The sequence below is a fragment of the Lethenteron reissneri genome, chromosome 23, assembly GCF_015708825.2.
Source record: "Lethenteron reissneri isolate LAM-NWPU_2019-01 chromosome 23, ASM1570882v1, whole genome shotgun sequence".
NCBI classification, from domain to species: domain Eukaryota; kingdom Metazoa; phylum Chordata; class Hyperoartia; order Petromyzontiformes; family Petromyzontidae; genus Lethenteron; species Lethenteron reissneri.
The window spans coordinates 16,568,760-16,584,747 of NC_083801.1; the positions used below are offsets into that span (position 1 = coordinate 16,568,760).

Here is a 15,988-nt window from a genome sequence, read left to right on the forward strand (position 1 = left end):
TTGTGGGCTTGAAAGTCAGCCTTCTATCCATGTATATATGTTGAACTTCTTTCACACCGTATGTAGCCAACCGTACTAATTGGAGGTGGGGTCATAGCATACTGATAGTGGGGTTATAAGCGCACTGAGGAGAGTCCTTTAGACCTTGCTTGATGAAGGTGGCGAGGCCATGTTCAGGGTGGTAGATGGCGACCGAAACGTCGTGTTTCTTTTATTATTTTTTCTATCTTCGTGACTTTACCGAAAGAACAAGAGAGTATGGATTCCTGCAGTCACGAAAGCTTCAAATCAAGAGAATAACTATTTATCTTATAATCTACCATTCAAGTAAATGTTATTTTCCCTTAAGTTTAATGTCACTGCCAAATAAAAGCTCTGGTTTCATATTAAGTTTAAAAAGTTTACACATCATGTAAGAAAAGAACATACAAGAGCTAACAATATGGTTTTATTTGAGAGCAATTTTGGTTCACAAGTACCGTTACTGTCAATGTTAATACAAGTGGAAAGTCATTCAAAGGCCTGGCATTAACATTTGATGGGGCAGTGTAATTGTGATGAATCCAAATCAACTCACTTAAGAAATGAGCAAATTCCCCACATTTAGAAATTAGAATGAAAACACAAACCAGGCAGGAATAAATTGCATCATTTTTTTGTATAGATTTCCATTTACATGCACATGATTGACATACAATATAAAAAAGCAATTATAGGAACAAAAGAACATTTGGATACATTTCATGAAGGGCAAGGAAAAGGAATGGGCATCTAATGAAGATGTGTTCAACATGTGCAGGTGTCTGTCTTTGAGGCTGCTGAAGCGTGCCTGGGCCCTCAGCTCCCAGCTGCTCCCCTGTGGCTCCCAGCTGCTCCCCTGTAGCTCCCAGCTAGCGCGTCGCAAATGTCTTGCCGCTGAAAAACAAAAAGGTAATGTCACTTGCGCACATTCAAACTGATCTTGTTGGAGAATTTTTCTCAAAATGATCGTTATCGGATATCCATGGGTCACGGGTCATGATCTCTTCCAGCAAAATGTTTTGCCCAAGCACCCTTTTACTTTCCTGAACAGTCAATGCGTCTCTGACTTGTGTTTCTTCTCTGATTCACGTGTTTCTCTGTCTCTTGTGCAATTCTAAGCCTGCATCTCTCCATGCTTTTTATGTTTTTCAGCTTGTATCCTGTTTGTGAAGTTTCCCTTTTTTGACTGGTATGCCAAAGCAAATAATATGCACCGATGAAAAAACGTTCATCGTAAGGTACATAGTTTTATTACAATGATTTGCAGGAGTAAGATGGATTTTGCAATCACAGGATTGTGGGGGCTGGCAATAGCATAGGGAGGCCTTAGCCCACCAATGGCTGATAATTTATTTATTTGGTTTGCAATAAAACTTGAAAACTGCCACAAGGTAAATACCACGGTACGGCTGTCATGTGAAAAAAAATTAAAAAGCTATAAAAAAAGGTGGTAATAGATCTGCAAGAAAGCAGTGAACCGAGGGCAGTCAAGTACACCGGTGTATGCCCAGATGCCTGCAAGCTTAGCAGCAAAATCCTCAAGCTGAATACACATTTTTTTGACACTGCCTATTTTTCCCAAATACTAGGTCATTCAAGGCTATGATGTTTTGTTGCATACCATATCACCCCACCTGAACCATTTCTTAAAGCATGTACATTTTTTTTTTTCAACAATGCAACATCCTCCAACAGCGTGGCCCATCTCCCCTAGCCACTTATATCCCTCTGCTTTGCTTTGACTGATTCATATGCTCCTTGTCTTGTAAACCACAGAGATAAACACAATGGGATGTCTGGACTTGGTACTCAAAAACACAAAACTCACGACATGGTCTTCATCTCCTTCTTCTCGGCATCAGGCCGGGCGCGGTTGAGAACCTTCAGGAAGTCGGAGGTCTTGGCACGCATGCGAGTGTGGATGTAGGCCTGGTGGGGCAGAGTAAAGGGAGACGCGGGAGAGAGAGGAAAGAGGGGAGAGAGGGGAGACGAACGACTTGGGATGGGGCGAGTGCAAACATGAAGTTGAGCGCAGATTCGTGCGTAACATCCACCCCCTACAGGACAGCCCTGCTTGCCCGGCCTGCCGTAGCACGTCGATACCTCCCCTCTCACGACCGCACCACCTGCATTAATTTCCCTTTGACAGTATGATCAAGGATGTCTGTCAAATCGGCGTACCTACACCTCCTGCGGCCATTAAACTGTCACTTTGCCGTTTCAGTCACTTCAAAGCCAGAGCACACAGAGAGCTGCGGAAACTATGGGTATCCTTGCAAAACAGATGATAAATGTGAGCAAAATGAAAAAAACATTTACATTATTTTTTACCTTCCACCACTAACCACAGTGTGAACTTTTGGTTATGCAGCCAGTACATCTGAACTTTCCCAAGGGTCTTATCACTGTGCCAAATATAAAAAAATGATAGCTTTGAATTGTCATAGTTTATCCAAACTAGTTACAAAAAACCAAGACATTCTGACTGTGCCGATACATTTCGATGAGTCCCTTGCACTGTGTTGTCAAAGTTGTCAAAAAAGCATTTTTTGATAATGCAACCATCAGTGCACTCACTTATGACTACGACTCTTGGATGCCTCAGACAATTAGTATACTTTGTGTTCACAACATATTCAACACTTTTATTTACACGAGGCGGGGAAGCGTTGGAACATATTCCTCACAAAATAGTGTTAGTACAAAAATGCTACATCAAGTTGAACGAGTTTCTCTTGCATGCAGCAGGAATTCATTTGATCCTCATGGCGGTACCCCAGGGTCCCAAATACTACAAAATGGCCGAGGCAATTAAATATTTTATTTCTGGGACACTATTTTTTCCAGGCGTGTACTTAACTCTGCGACTGGGGTACCAATCAATCCGAAATCAGTGTTACTCTCCGCGACGTCGAAACGCAGCGAGGACGATTGCGCTGAAACCCTGAACGCTCGTACGCACCGTAGTGCACCGTGTACAGCTCGTCGAGATGAGTCGAATGCCGCATCGCCGACCATCAACAGACTAAAAATGACTGCATCACTAACATAATGCGAGAGCCGGGGTACCATGGTACCCTGGGGTACCGCCATAAGGTTAAATTATCGAGTGCAAGGGCACAATTGACAAGCTACAAAGGCTGATAGTGCACGGCGAGCAAATGCTGAAGGCGAACCTTGGAGCACTTGATGTGGTAGTGCAGATAGTCACGGAAAGTGTGTATCAGGTTGATGGTGTTGTCGCGGGCCTTGGCGTTGGTGTGACGCGGGAACAGCACTGCAGGCACAAGGGAGGCACAGACCCAAGCCCTGAACCAACCATTTAGCAGTCAATCCAATTTGTCAAAATACACCAGGATAAATGAGTCCCTCAATAGACTTTAACCCACCACTTCACCCAACTGAGCAAAGGCAAGCTAGAACATGAAGCACATTTTGAAAACATAGACATGGACATCACAGTGCAAGTAAACATTTGAAGGAAATTAACATAATCAATTGTTGAATGCACCATGGGTATTTCGTTGGTTTGTACATTTTTTCAAAGTATGCACAATGCCTTTTTTGTGCCATCACAGGAAACTGAAATGCAAGACTAGAACCAAGGATGTTAGCGATGTGGGCCCAATACTCTGAGCCACTGCAAGCACAACGCATTACAATCGCCACACTAAAAACACAAACTTCCAATTCACAAAGGGACAAAGGTAAAAGAAAACTGTGCCGCAGTTGCGTTGGCGACTGCTGTGTGTTGTACACACACGGTAACTTATTTTCTTTGACATTTTTGAGACGTTTTTTTTGTGCTCTACAGTCGACTCCCTTATTCAGCGGAGTCAAGTGCACGATCACCGAGTTCGGTTTCTGGCGAGCCAGGCCCCTCCCTGTGGTGTGGCAGCTAAACAAGGCAAGCTCAGGCACTGCGGCAACAGAACCGGTTATGGCAAGGTCATTTGAAATGCAAAGTTGAGAAAGAAAATACCAGCTCCAGTAAATCTGCAGTAAGAAGTGTCACAATGAAGCAGCACTGCCAGTGCACATGATGGATTGAAAACTTTGCAGGTTTGCAAAGGAAAAGATTAGTTTACAACGTCTGTCATATCGGTGCAGCAATGTTAACACCGCAGTGCTGTCTGTGATTGTTACAATAGAAGCAACGTGGCATCTGGACGGCAGGTATTAGAAAGCTCAAATAACCAAAAACTGCTCTTTTTATAATACTGTAGCCTCACACCTGCAATACAGGTCAAAGTGAAAAACTGTTTTCGTGCATAGTTACTAAATTGTGGAGGCACAGACAGCAAACGAACCATCAAGATGCTCTGAATAGTTCACAGTGGGACATTTTCAGATGGATGTGAACAGTTAATACAGAATAAAAGGATTTCATATGTTATGCCCCAACCACATTTTATTTCTCTAAGGGTTTGGAAACCCAAAACTATAATCAATTTGTTACAGTCTTCAGTGACTCAAAACTCTGCAAGGACAGAAATGTGTTACTTGTGGTAAGTGTGATTCTCACTGCATGGCCACTGGGGCATCTGTGTGCACTGATGACCCTGGTCTGGGAATGTGTGCACTTCTCAACTTCGGGGTGGGACTGTGTGCAGGGATCACACTTTGCGCTGATCACTTTGGGCTGCGACTGTGTCCACCGATTATTCTGGGCTGACGCTGCGCACGCCAATCACTTTGATGGGGCTCCTCATCAAAAGGTGCTGTAGCCCAAATGCGTTACGTGGGCTCAGAGTGAGATTCACTTCGTACTTGTTGGCGATCACATGTGCATGCCCACTTTGGGCTGCAGCTGTGTCCGCCGACCACTTTGACGGGTGGTTGCTCACCAAAGGTGATGTAGCCGATGTTGTCGCCCACGGCAGCATCGGTGTCCTTGAGCTCCAAGGGAGGGTCGCGGTGGTTGAAAAGCACCTGTGGGGCCGTCTGGCTGGCACGCCTCCCCTCCTTGAATTCCTGCCCACCAACACACGCAGGGGCACGTACCGGTGAATGCACGGGAAGGGGGGTGTACGTGGACACACCCACTGTACCGCCCACATGGGCAAACCCAGAGAGCACACCCAAGCCCTGCAAAGGGCCCTCGGCGCATGCCGACGAAGGAGAGTCCTGCACATACCTGCCTGTCACCGAGGGTGGGTAATAAACTGTGCACAAAACGAGTTCCTAAAAGGATCGTTATCACATTAATTTAACTATACACCTCAAAACCCCCCAAACATAACTTTACTAAAACTCCTTCCAACTTACCGACATCCTTATCAGCAAGATTTTACTTGTGCTATTTTCATTTTTTCCATCTCATAAAAGATTGTTGAGTTATGCCACAAATTGTTCTTATCAACTTTGTGCCGGTAAGGCCCTCCACCACCAAACACAGCAAAACAAAAACTGTCATGTGTACTAGCTTTAAATGTGCCAATTAATTTTTTGTTTCAGCTGACCAGCAAGTTCAAAATTTTGTGAGTAGATATGTTTTTTTTACACGATGTCAACCATCAGCAAGATCCAGGAAGTAAAATTAAAGCTCCAGGAAGTAACTGTGTTAACCTGACCTGACTTCTTAATAGGCATCAAGGACCTCACAGGAGAAAAACAGATACAAACTACCGTATACTAACAATTACTCGTGAATTAATTTAATTTTATAATTTATCTGCGACAAGTGTTAACATTATACTAAATTATCTGCTTGTGTACCGCTGTGATCGGCCGTGGTGCTTGGGCCAAAGCGCTCTCTCACCGACAGCCGGTGTGTGCACTGCCAGGCAAGGTGAATACATTAGCCCTGGGCAGGGTGTGCCTCACAGCCGCATACACTGAACGTGCAACATTTTTCACATCATCATTCTCAGTTGTACAACACACGCTTCCAAATATGGTTATAAAACTCTTGCTTCAACACTCGCTTTCAATCAAAAAACACAAGACTTGACAGACAGCGCTTGGCATTTTCACCCGGCTTCATAAGTTTAACAAAAAAATGCCTCCCTGGTATGTATGTACGGCATATCTTATGAATGTTTCTCAAGAACTTGCGCATTCTAATGCAACTTACCTTAGTGACCTTTATACACAAAAATCACAAACCACTGCTGCCAAGAACAAACCAATGCTTCAAATGCACACGAGACACTCAAAAGTATGTAAAAATAAGAGCGCTTGCCCTGCACTCACCTGCATGAACACCTTGCCGATGACCACATCGTCGTCATCCTTGAACACGGTGCTGAACACGACGGTCACACGATCACGCTTGGCCTCCACGTACCTGGGAGGACACGAAAGACCAATCGTCCTTCAAGTCAGCGTGAGCCGTGCAGGAGGCGCTGGTAACTCGACTACCTAGGTCTTACTTATAAAAGCAATACAATTGCAGCAGGCTCTTAATCGGGATCTCAAGGAATCCACTCATTCATTCATTGCAGTTTGATGCAAGGCAGGTCAAGTTTCACATTGATGGCGGTAACGTATTTTTCTGCCTGTACCACTACTGTATGAGGCGTCTATAAAAAAAATCCAGGTATTAACCCATTCCATGCCACAAATTGCACGCAGCACATTTTTTACGCCGTCCTACGAGTGCACGCACATGGTCTCGTCATCGCGGTAGTGGATGACGGCGCGGTTCTCTCCCTCCATGCCCTTCTCCTGGAACTCGAAGTACTTCTCGAAGACAGAGGCGAAACAGTTCCTCTTGAGCAGGCCGGCACGGGAGATGTCCTCTGCCTTGTTGGCCGACACGTTGTCCAGGTCGTACAGCAGCGACACATTGTAGCCTGAACACACCATGGCCATGTCAACACGCCATTCCCAAAACATTAAAAAAACGCTGATGAGGAACAATTTTTAAAACAATTATATCCATGGCAGATTCATGTTTAATGTTTTCCAGAGTGCACAGTGAAAGTGAGAGTTTGGAGTAGATAAGTGAGGTTAAGTACAAAATCTGTTTAATGCATCTTGGTTGACTAATTACCACTGGCTGGATTAAAGTCTGTCAAACACAGACAGACCTCTTGCATAATAGACCGCATTTTACAAGAAAAGATGAATAATCAATGAATAGATATTTCAAATGAAATCCCAGCCCATCTCGCATTTTTACACATGTGGTTTTTAATTGGAGTTTTCAGTAAAATAACCTTCCACAGATGTGGCCAGAATGTGCTACAGACCATGTAGAGACATGCGGCATATGCTGGCACATTAAAATCAGCACCGCTGTGCATACATTGCAGTTTTGCAGTGTAACATCTCTCATCCAGTGTTTTAATTAAATGTCAAGCCTGAAAAGCACATAATACATGTAAATATAAGAATATGTGTTTTAATTTGGTAATGTCCAATAAGAGCATTTTTCCACGATGTATTTCTGCAGTAACATGTAGACTATGAATGCTCACATGGGGATTCCGCTGAACGTTATTTTTTTTTTTACCAACGAGGAACCTTGTAAAGTACTGCATTGTGTTTGTAAATGAGGATCGGTGGAAAAAAAAGTTTCCCTTCTGCAATTTAATTTCAACGCATTTTTCATTTCTGCAATATTCCTTTAGTTAACGTTAAGTACTAAGCCAACTAAGCCAATGTTGTGCAATGCAATGTTCCAACTCGCAGAAACTCTTACAGGGATCTAAGTGGTGAAACGTACGACAAGTACCCGACTTACTCTAAGAATAGTAAGACTACCACAAATTATGACATATGCTACTTGTGCAACTTAATGTACACATCTGCTGTGCAACCTGTCGCAATCAAAGCCCGACACAAGCCGATGATTGACTCCTTAACATAGCAAGCCGGAGTATTTTTTTCCAGTTTGTAAAAGAGCACTTTGCTCAGAGCGAATTCTTGATCGTACCACCTACTGCTCTCCCTTATGTTATGGTCATCACATCTGCCCTGGTCACCTAGGCAATGAACCACAGTCCTGTGTTTAATTTGGTAGGCATACACACTGCACATAGTTACACATAGTTACACTGCACACAGTGACCAGTGCACACTGTTCCGTAATTGTCCTGCTGGTTTTCGACACGTGCATTAAAGCCATTCACAAACTTACGCCAAAGGTGCTAACTGCAGCAAACAGCAAAAGTGCACTTTCCTTTGCAACACTGTTTAAGGGTATGAGTAAGGTTAGCTTGCTTTCAGCTGAATGAAAAAGGAATTTTCCCAGCATCTACCAACAACTATTATATATGCCGTGTGGCAGTTGCAAGCCCAAGGCTAAGGCAGGGCACAAAAAGTAATTTAGAAGGTGGGTGACAGGCACGTATGCGGTGCAGGCTACAACCCACTGAAACGCCGCACCTTTATACATTTTTTTTGGAATGGCACAACTATAATAATGGTAAATTACACTTGTTATATACAAAATATGTGCGGAAAAAAATCCCATCAATGAATCAGCAACATACTAACTACGTGACTTTACCGAAAAAACCAAAGGTGTACTGCAATATACTGTTCAATGATAACCAACAAAACAGAGTGCATGGAAACTAGTGTGTGGAAAACTAATCTAAATGTCACGCTGGTCATCAGGGTTTGTGTTGGAGTGCCCCACGAGGACGTGCCATACTCATTCGTGGCTCTGGGAACACCACCTGAAATTGTGCAGGGCGTACACTGTAGTGCAGCATGTATACAGTGTCTAGTGCCTATGACCACATTACGCAGAACTCACACCCCTTCTCTTTAGATCTCAGAATCAGGATATTTACTTATACTGGAGGAATCCTATGAGCTATAAATGCTCTCTTTCACAGTAGGGGGGCAGGTCAGAACGTTACAACAAACAATACAAAAACATGATAGGTGTGCGAAGTATAGGAAAGGTAAGATAATCACTTTCCAAAAAAAGATTTTATTTTTATCTCACAAGATAAAACCCACTGAGCTGCAAGCTTCTTTTTCAGAAGTGACCTGGCCACAAATGATAGCTCAACGAAGTGGCTTATCACGAAGAAATTTAGGGCAACAAAATAATCTGAAAAATCTAAAGGCATGTTTAGATTAATTAGGCTAAGCAGGGATTTTAGCCTGGATAGCGTATGGATGGGCGACCAATCACAAATAGGTGTTCCGCCGCTGCATGGCTACGTTGAGAGGGCAATGCAGTAATATCCGTTGTTCTACTGCACTCCCTGCCTTCACCAACTAGTGGCGGTGATGTATGGTAAAAAAGAACCCCATGACCCACACGGTGTGGGGGAGGCCCTCATTCAGCAGTGGATTGACAAAAGGGGATGTACATATTCACGTAAACATAGTAGTGCTCGGGCTTCCCATAACATTCTATTTCTGCTTCACTGCTGTGTTTTGTTTATTTATGCCAAAACAATCCCGTCTTCACAGTTCTACGAGTCTGGTGGAGAGCACAACACGCGGGTGGATGCAGGTTGAGCTCACCCGATTCCGGCTCCACCAAGTAGCTGCCGTACTCCCTTTTCAGCAGCTGCAGAACAAAAAGATCCCCCAGTTAGTCTTGCAAACAGGGCAAGGGCTGTTAGTGAGCACCTATGAAAGGTGGAGGCACAGCATACAACAATGGAGTGGCATGACCAGCACCGCACATGGCCACTCTTGTATCTCTCCATTATTGCTGCTCGTATGCTGCATGCACCACGTACCTATTTAAGACTGAGTCATACTTATGGGTCTTCGGGCAAATCACATGAATGTGCCGGATATTATCATATCTCGCAAGCTTAGCAGAATTAAGCCTGGCTAGTGCTTGGATGTGAGACCACCATGAATGCACAAACAGTTTGTCATTGGTGGCTGTTGGGCTGTGGTTGGCAACACAAGGCACTGCATAAATATACATTGTTGCACAGTACTTCCCATACTCTCATCTATGCTCTTTGCTTTCACCAAGCCACACTGACTGACCAGCGAGGTGAAGCATGGTCAAATAACTTTTAATGATCGACACGATGAGTGGAGCTCTCATCCTAGAGGTCTAACACAGGGTCAAATATCAAGGGCCAATGGCTATGTTCACCTCCGATTAGCACGGTTGGCTACGTACAGTGTGAAAGAATTCATAATCAACGTTTTTGGGTTTAGATCGCGTTATTTATAAATGTGTCGTAACCCTCCACCACCCGACACAGGCCAATCAGTAAAAATGTGTCACGTTGACAAAGACAAATAGTTCACTGCTTTAGCCCACCGGTGTGTTGAAGCCACAACATTTACAATTTGAGTACGACGTTTCGCTGGTAATTGCATCCAGCATCATCGGGCAATTCGCCAGACACACCGGTGAGCTAAAGCAGTGAACTATTTGTCTTTGTCAACGTGACACATTTTTACTGATTGGCCGTGTCGGGTGGTGGAGGGTTACGACACATTTATAAATAACGCGATCTAAACCCAAAAACGTTGATTATGAATAACATTGGTCGCGAAAGCCTACGTGTTAAACTGAGTGTGAAAGAAGTTAAACATACATTAGAAACCGGGTTATATGGAACGCACTGCTGTGTGCAGATCACTATGCCCACAGGGTTACACATATGTGGACACACGCATTTGGTAAAAATAAATGTGAGCATTAATATTACCTTGAACCTGTACTGTAATTTCTTTCTATTTATAACTTTGTCAATGAATATCACCGAAACATGACCTTAGTGCCCAAAAAATTGTCACTGCAGTTGCGATTAACCCCCCTCTGCTCCTCTGCAACAGGCTCCAATGCATAATACCCAATGAATAACCCCCTTTGTGTTGAACATCTGTGGAAAACAAATGATTAATTCAGTTCTAGATTTGAAGCTTTCGTGACTGCAAGGATTCATATTCTTAGGTTTTTTCGGTAAAGTCACGTAGGTAAAAAATTAAAATTAATAAAAGTAAAATGAAAAATAAAATAAAAATCACGACGTTTCGGAGGCAACACAAGGTGGAACCGTCACAGCACGATAGCTGTATCAAGCTGTATCGTGCTGTGACGGTTCCACCTGAAGACGGAGGCTTGTGTTGCCTCCGAAACGTCGTGATTTTTATTTTATTTTTATTTTACTTTATTAATTTTAATTTTCTACCTACGTGACTTTACCGAAAAAACCTAAGAGTAAATTCAGATTCAAGTGCATTGAACCGTGCATGTTTTTACGTTTTCCAAGCTAAGAGGACATGAATGCTGTACAAGGCTGCAAAACATTAAAACTCCCCAAAGTGCATAAATGTGCACATTAATACCGCACATGTGTTACATTAACACCAGCACTACAGATCAAAAATACATCATCAAGAATAGTCAGTACATGAAAACTTAATTCAAGTATTCTGTTCACAACAGGATGTCAGAGTAAGACCAGCAAATTGGTTGCAATGAAAATCACAAAGGAGTTCCTCCCAATCGCCACTGCTCTCGGCCTCTTAGCCACAACGTGACCACTGCTGGAGGGGAGGTTCCTGTTCTGGGCGTCATCATCCCATGTGCTGGCAGTCAGATAACAATGCCCTTATATGGGCTGTTCTTAAATTTTCACATCCCTCTTTAAAGGATGCAGTCGGTGACTTACATCAGAATGCAATGCTGTAACAAGTAGTGAATCAAACATAAAAAGATAATGCAATTATGTAAACAGCATACGTTTGGCAAATTAAAGATTACATTTAAAATAAGAGCTTCACAATTGTAAGAAGTAAATAGTAGATTTATAAATAACTCATTATTTGAGCTCGCCCTTGTACATTTGGATATGTTGTTGCTGTCAGCCTGTAATGTCCCTCGAGTGAGAAAAGGCCTCCCCATTTTATTCTATGGGTTCCTTCCCTAACTTTTTATTGTTCAGTAGTGGCTTCTGAATTCTTTGATGTCTCTTCAGCTGTCTTCCCTTGCTTCTTTTCCTGCTCTTGGTTGCCACTTTAAAGCAAATTTCGTGCATCTCGTCCGTTGTTCTCTCAACATGTCCCTGCCCATTTCCACTTAATTGATTTTGCCTTAACAGCATCGGTGATCTGTTTGTTTACTTGTATTAATTCTTTAATACAATTATTTGACTTAGACATTTGAGAAATGTGTAGATATTTAATCTGTTTCTTGGTTGACAACCATGTCTGAAATCAGTAAACAAAAACTACCAAAATTCACACCCTCCAAATTTCTTACATTTTGATAAGTACCAAAGCATAAAAACGGAACAAACATTGTTTGTATTTATATTCAGTATTACCATGCATGCAGTAACTGGTAACATGACTACGGAAAGAATGTGGCCACATCACCTTGTCAGCATCATACTTCTGCAGCTCAGCGTAGAACTTGAGGGAGATGCTGACCATTACTTTAGACTTGTCACCACCAGGGTTGGATATGTGGTAGAGAACCCCATCAAAGTCTGGTGGAGATACAGCACAGGTGGTAAAGCAGCTCAAACACAGTCCACTCTTAACAGGAATGGTTGCTAGGGCTTACATATAAAACCACTGCTCAGCACAAAAAATGTGTCAATTATCATGTGAATTCTCTATTATGTGAATGTAAACAAATGTCATTGTTAACAGGTAATACAATTTTGTAAAAACAATTATTCAGTGTTGTTTTGAATTAATGCACACAACTTTCAAATATATTCCTAAATAAGTAGTGTCACGGAACTATGCTTAACGAAACGTTGTATACAGTACAGTACCTGCAAATGTGATGTCAACAGAATCTGGCTTATTTCTGTGAAGTGGCAGAAAAAACGACATGTGCGATAGGGGTGGGGGCACAAAAAAGAACGTTAATATCACAGCATCAGGGGTGTCCGTGCAACTGCACATCAGCACGAATCACATAGCAATGAGTTCACTCGTAGCATCATTGACATTTCACTCCTATCATTACGGACTTTTCAGTCACATTTCAATAAGATAGATCTCGCTCGCATCATCAGGCAAAAGTTCACACTCACAGAGGCCCCTTACAACTTCCTCGGCAAAATTAATTCCAGAGCAGTGCTATGCATGCCAGTCATCGAGGTACACTAATTTCACACCACAGCCTGCATGATAGCATCAAGGCATGCCTTGAAATGGATACGGATACAGAATTGGCAGGAGTGCTGTGAAAGAAAAAATGCATTCTAGAGGCCTGCAGAGGATGTTGAACGGGCAACGCAGTGCCATGAGCACATTCGTGCATTTGAATGCACGTTAAGTCAATAAATGTTCACTAGCACACCGGAGCACGATTAACTCTGAACATGGTCAAATTCATGACCGAACTACAGGCAGGTTGAGCCAGGAGCAAGCCCAACCCAGCTACATCACTCAAGATATGCAGAAAATAACATCAACACACACGATGACAACACAGATGCCAGGATGTGTGTAGTATTATAATAATGAGTCATAGTAATCGCCATCGCACATGACTGCGATGCTATAATTCATCTCTCTCTCGTGAATATGAACCGATCTCATCCCTCTTTCTCCACGGTGGACATCCATTCCGGTACGTTGTCTTTCCCAATGGATGCAAGTATATTACCAGTCTCATCCATTGGCCATTGAACCTTCTAGCCATGATGTGTCCTGTCCAAGCACACTTAATTTTCTGAAATTCAATGTCTCAATGTGCATTTTGTTCCGTAACAAAATGCACATTAAAGCGGCTTATGCATGTAAAATGTCAGTGGTTTGACGCACTAACTTAACTTGCATGCACCGTCACCGGCGAAAGGTTGTAGTTAGTCGTTAATGATCATTTCTCCCTCATCAAGGCGGACAAATTATTTACAGTATATACGAATTACAGTACAGTACTAAACGTATGATGAACTTCGTTCGCACCGTACGTTGCCAACCGTGCGAATCGGATGTGCTGTAAAAATACTACACGCAAGTAAAAAAAAGCCATGCTTATAGCGGTCAAATATGTACAAGGAAACACGCGTTCCGCTCATCCACCGTACGTGCTGGTGTGTAAACGTGTACATGTGCCTCGTTAGACTTGCGATGTTGGTGTGGAAGGCGCCTGTGCTGTGTGAATAACCTGCCTACATCACCCCCCGTTCTTAGTGACGGTCAATACCCATCGGGGATTTGCGTTCGCTTCCTGACAAAAAACGCTCCCCCCAGTTCCTCACATCTCTCCCGTGTTGAATCAAGAAACATGCGTTTATCACTTTAATAGCAACTGCTAAAAAAAAACAAACACAAAACACCCAGTGGCATTAAACACATTTAAAACTGCAACTAACAACATACATCCACACGATTAGGCCAAGGTAGGGGTGGGGGGGGGCGACGCCCTAAGAACAACACGGCCGCGATCAACGACGCACACCACCAACTCGCATCAGATACATCGCACCTCGCCGTGTAATGTTTAAACGTCGTTTTAATCGAAGCAGCAGAGTTTGTTTTGTTTACACTCAAAAGCGAGAGGGTTAAAGATTGTGCGGTTTAAACGTCCGCCGCGGCCAGAGGCCTGGGACCAAAGCAACTAGGCCACACCGCTCGCTCCGCACCTACCCGGCCAGCGCATTGTCAAACTTTAGAGTCAGCGTCTCCTCGATAATTCTGTTGTTGATTTCTAAGAGGATCATGATGTCGCTGTGTAGTTGTTGTTATTATTATTCCAATTCGTTGTTATAAACGGTGTTATGAACTGCAGCTCGGATTGAGCATTAAACTCTCTCCCGCTTCAGCTCGGAGGGGGAGGGGCTACGATGAGAAACCCGGAAGTACGGACCCGGAAGTGTGGGCACGCACGTGGGTGTGACGCAACCGGAGGTGGTGAGCTCATTGAGATGAACCGTTCAACGTTACAACAATAAATGTAGCCCAACAAAGTGGTTTATCGTGTGGACATTTCTAGCGACCAAATCATCCAAACGCGTGAATGGCGTGATGTTGATTCTAAATGTGGAGGGGAGAAACCGGAGGACCCGGAGAAAAATTCACGCGACCACGGGGAGAGAGACACGCAAACTCCAAATATACATACTGCAGTAGCTCTATATTGAACACATATGCTTTCGCGACCAATATTCATTATAAAGGTTTTTGGGTTAGATCGCGTAAGTATAAATGTGTCGTAACCCTCCACCACCCGACAGTACGTTTCGCTGGTAATTACATCGAACATCTGGAAAATGTGGGCTGAAGTAACTAATTGGCGCGTTGTTTACGTGACAAACCTTACTGCCTGTGTCGGGTGGTGGAGGGTTACGACACATTTATACTTACGCGATCTAACCCAAAAACCTTTATTATGAATAGTGGTCGCGAAAGCCTATGTACATTAGCTGGACATTATCAATGAGGGGACATTTAAAAAAAACTTTTATTTATTGCATTTGCAACCTTTAACTTTTAAACACAATACCGAAATATTTCACATACACTAAAGAATGTATATGATTCTTGTGCATATCCCCTATATGGTAATACATTACTACAAATACAAGCACTAATTATTACATATAAACACTACATTTGCAATGTAATGCACACAACTATAAATTATATGCCAAATGTTATATGTCAAGAAACTAAGATTTATGTGTTGTCAACAGAATTCGGCTTATTTCGTGAAGTGGCAGAAAAGGAGCATGTGGGGTTGAAGTGAGAGGGTGGAGAGATACCTGTGAAAACAGGCACATTAATATCACAGCATCAGGGTGTCCACAAGTCCACAACACTGCAAATTTGCACGAATCAGTCATGAGATGGTTCACTCAAAGCATCATTGAAATGTCATATGGGATTTTCAGTCACATTTTAATGGAATAGATCACTCACATAATTGTTGTTGTAACATTCAATAGGCCACTTACAACCTTATACAGGAAGTTTTGGTCTCCTGGGTGGAAGATGATAGCCTTCTCGTGAGTCACCTGACTTGTTTTAATATCTTAAAACACAAACTAATACCACCATCCATGGCGTGGGTTGTGACCGAGCCATGTGAAAGGAGGACCCTCCCCACTAATGC

General features: G+C 43.0%; 1 protein-coding gene across 1 annotated transcript; it reads right to left on the reverse strand.

Annotated features, from left to right (window-relative positions):
• Nucleotides 1–435: 435 nt before the first annotated feature.
• On the reverse strand, nucleotides 436–14,739 carry ARPC2 (actin related protein 2/3 complex subunit 2). The gene is made up of 10 exons (XM_061557515.1): nucleotides 14,524–14,739; nucleotides 12,696–12,730; nucleotides 12,289–12,401; nucleotides 9,457–9,502; nucleotides 6,632–6,818; nucleotides 6,217–6,310; nucleotides 4,869–4,995; nucleotides 3,198–3,298; nucleotides 1,850–1,950; nucleotides 436–915 (listed from the first exon to the last, which is right to left on the reverse strand). The coding sequence occupies exons 1-10, from the start codon at nucleotides 14,595–14,597 to the stop codon at nucleotides 891–893; spliced, it is 903 nt and encodes a 300-aa protein (XP_061413499.1). The 5' UTR covers nucleotides 14,598–14,739; the 3' UTR covers nucleotides 436–890.
• Between the last annotated feature and the right edge of the window lie 1,249 nt (nucleotides 14,740–15,988).

Coding starts and splice junctions, on each gene's coding strand:
- ARPC2 (XM_061557515.1), bottom strand. CDS start 14,597: ATGATCCTCTTAGAAATCAACAACAGAATTATCGAGGAGACGCTGACT. Junction 6,819..9,456: donor CTTGGTGGAGCCGGAATCGG/GTGAGCTCAACC, acceptor TGGTGTGTTCAG/GCTACAATGTGTCGCTGCTG. Junction 6,311..6,631: donor TACCGCGATGACGAGACCAT/GTGCGTGCACTC, acceptor GTGTCCTCCCAG/GTACGTGGAGGCCAAGCGTG.